General features: G+C 53.5%; 1 protein-coding gene across 1 annotated transcript in view; it reads left to right on the forward strand.

Moving 5' to 3' along the window:
• The window catches only part of LOC104279874 (pleckstrin homology domain-containing family A member 6-like), a gene marked incomplete at both ends in the record, with an annotated part of 6,014 nt that overhangs the window by 870 nt on the left and 4,927 nt on the right, over positions 1-217 (forward strand). Inside the window, 1 exon segment of the mRNA XM_009877314.1 lies at positions 131-184. Within this exon segment, the coding sequence (XP_009875616.1) occupies positions 131-184 (54 nt within the window).

A 217-nucleotide genomic window follows, 5' to 3' on the forward strand; every position in this document is an offset into this window, starting at 1 on the left:
CCGAGGTCCCGCCTCGCTGCGCCGGCCAAGAGGGCTTCTCCTTTCCGTAGCCTTCACCTAACTGCTTTGCTTCTTCTTTTGTATGTTTTGTGTGTTCGTTTCTTGACGCGTGCCTGCTGGCTCCTGGTAGGATGAACTTTTAGACCTTCAGTTGCAAAGAAACCTAGAGTATTTGGACCAGCAGGTAGGCAGAGCTGGCTGCAAGCCCCATGCTGCT

This window comes from Apaloderma vittatum, unplaced genomic scaffold, assembly GCF_000703405.1.
Source record: "Apaloderma vittatum isolate BGI_N311 unplaced genomic scaffold, ASM70340v1 scaffold26099, whole genome shotgun sequence".
In the NCBI taxonomy this organism is placed as follows: Eukaryota; Metazoa; Chordata; class Aves; order Trogoniformes; family Trogonidae; genus Apaloderma; species Apaloderma vittatum.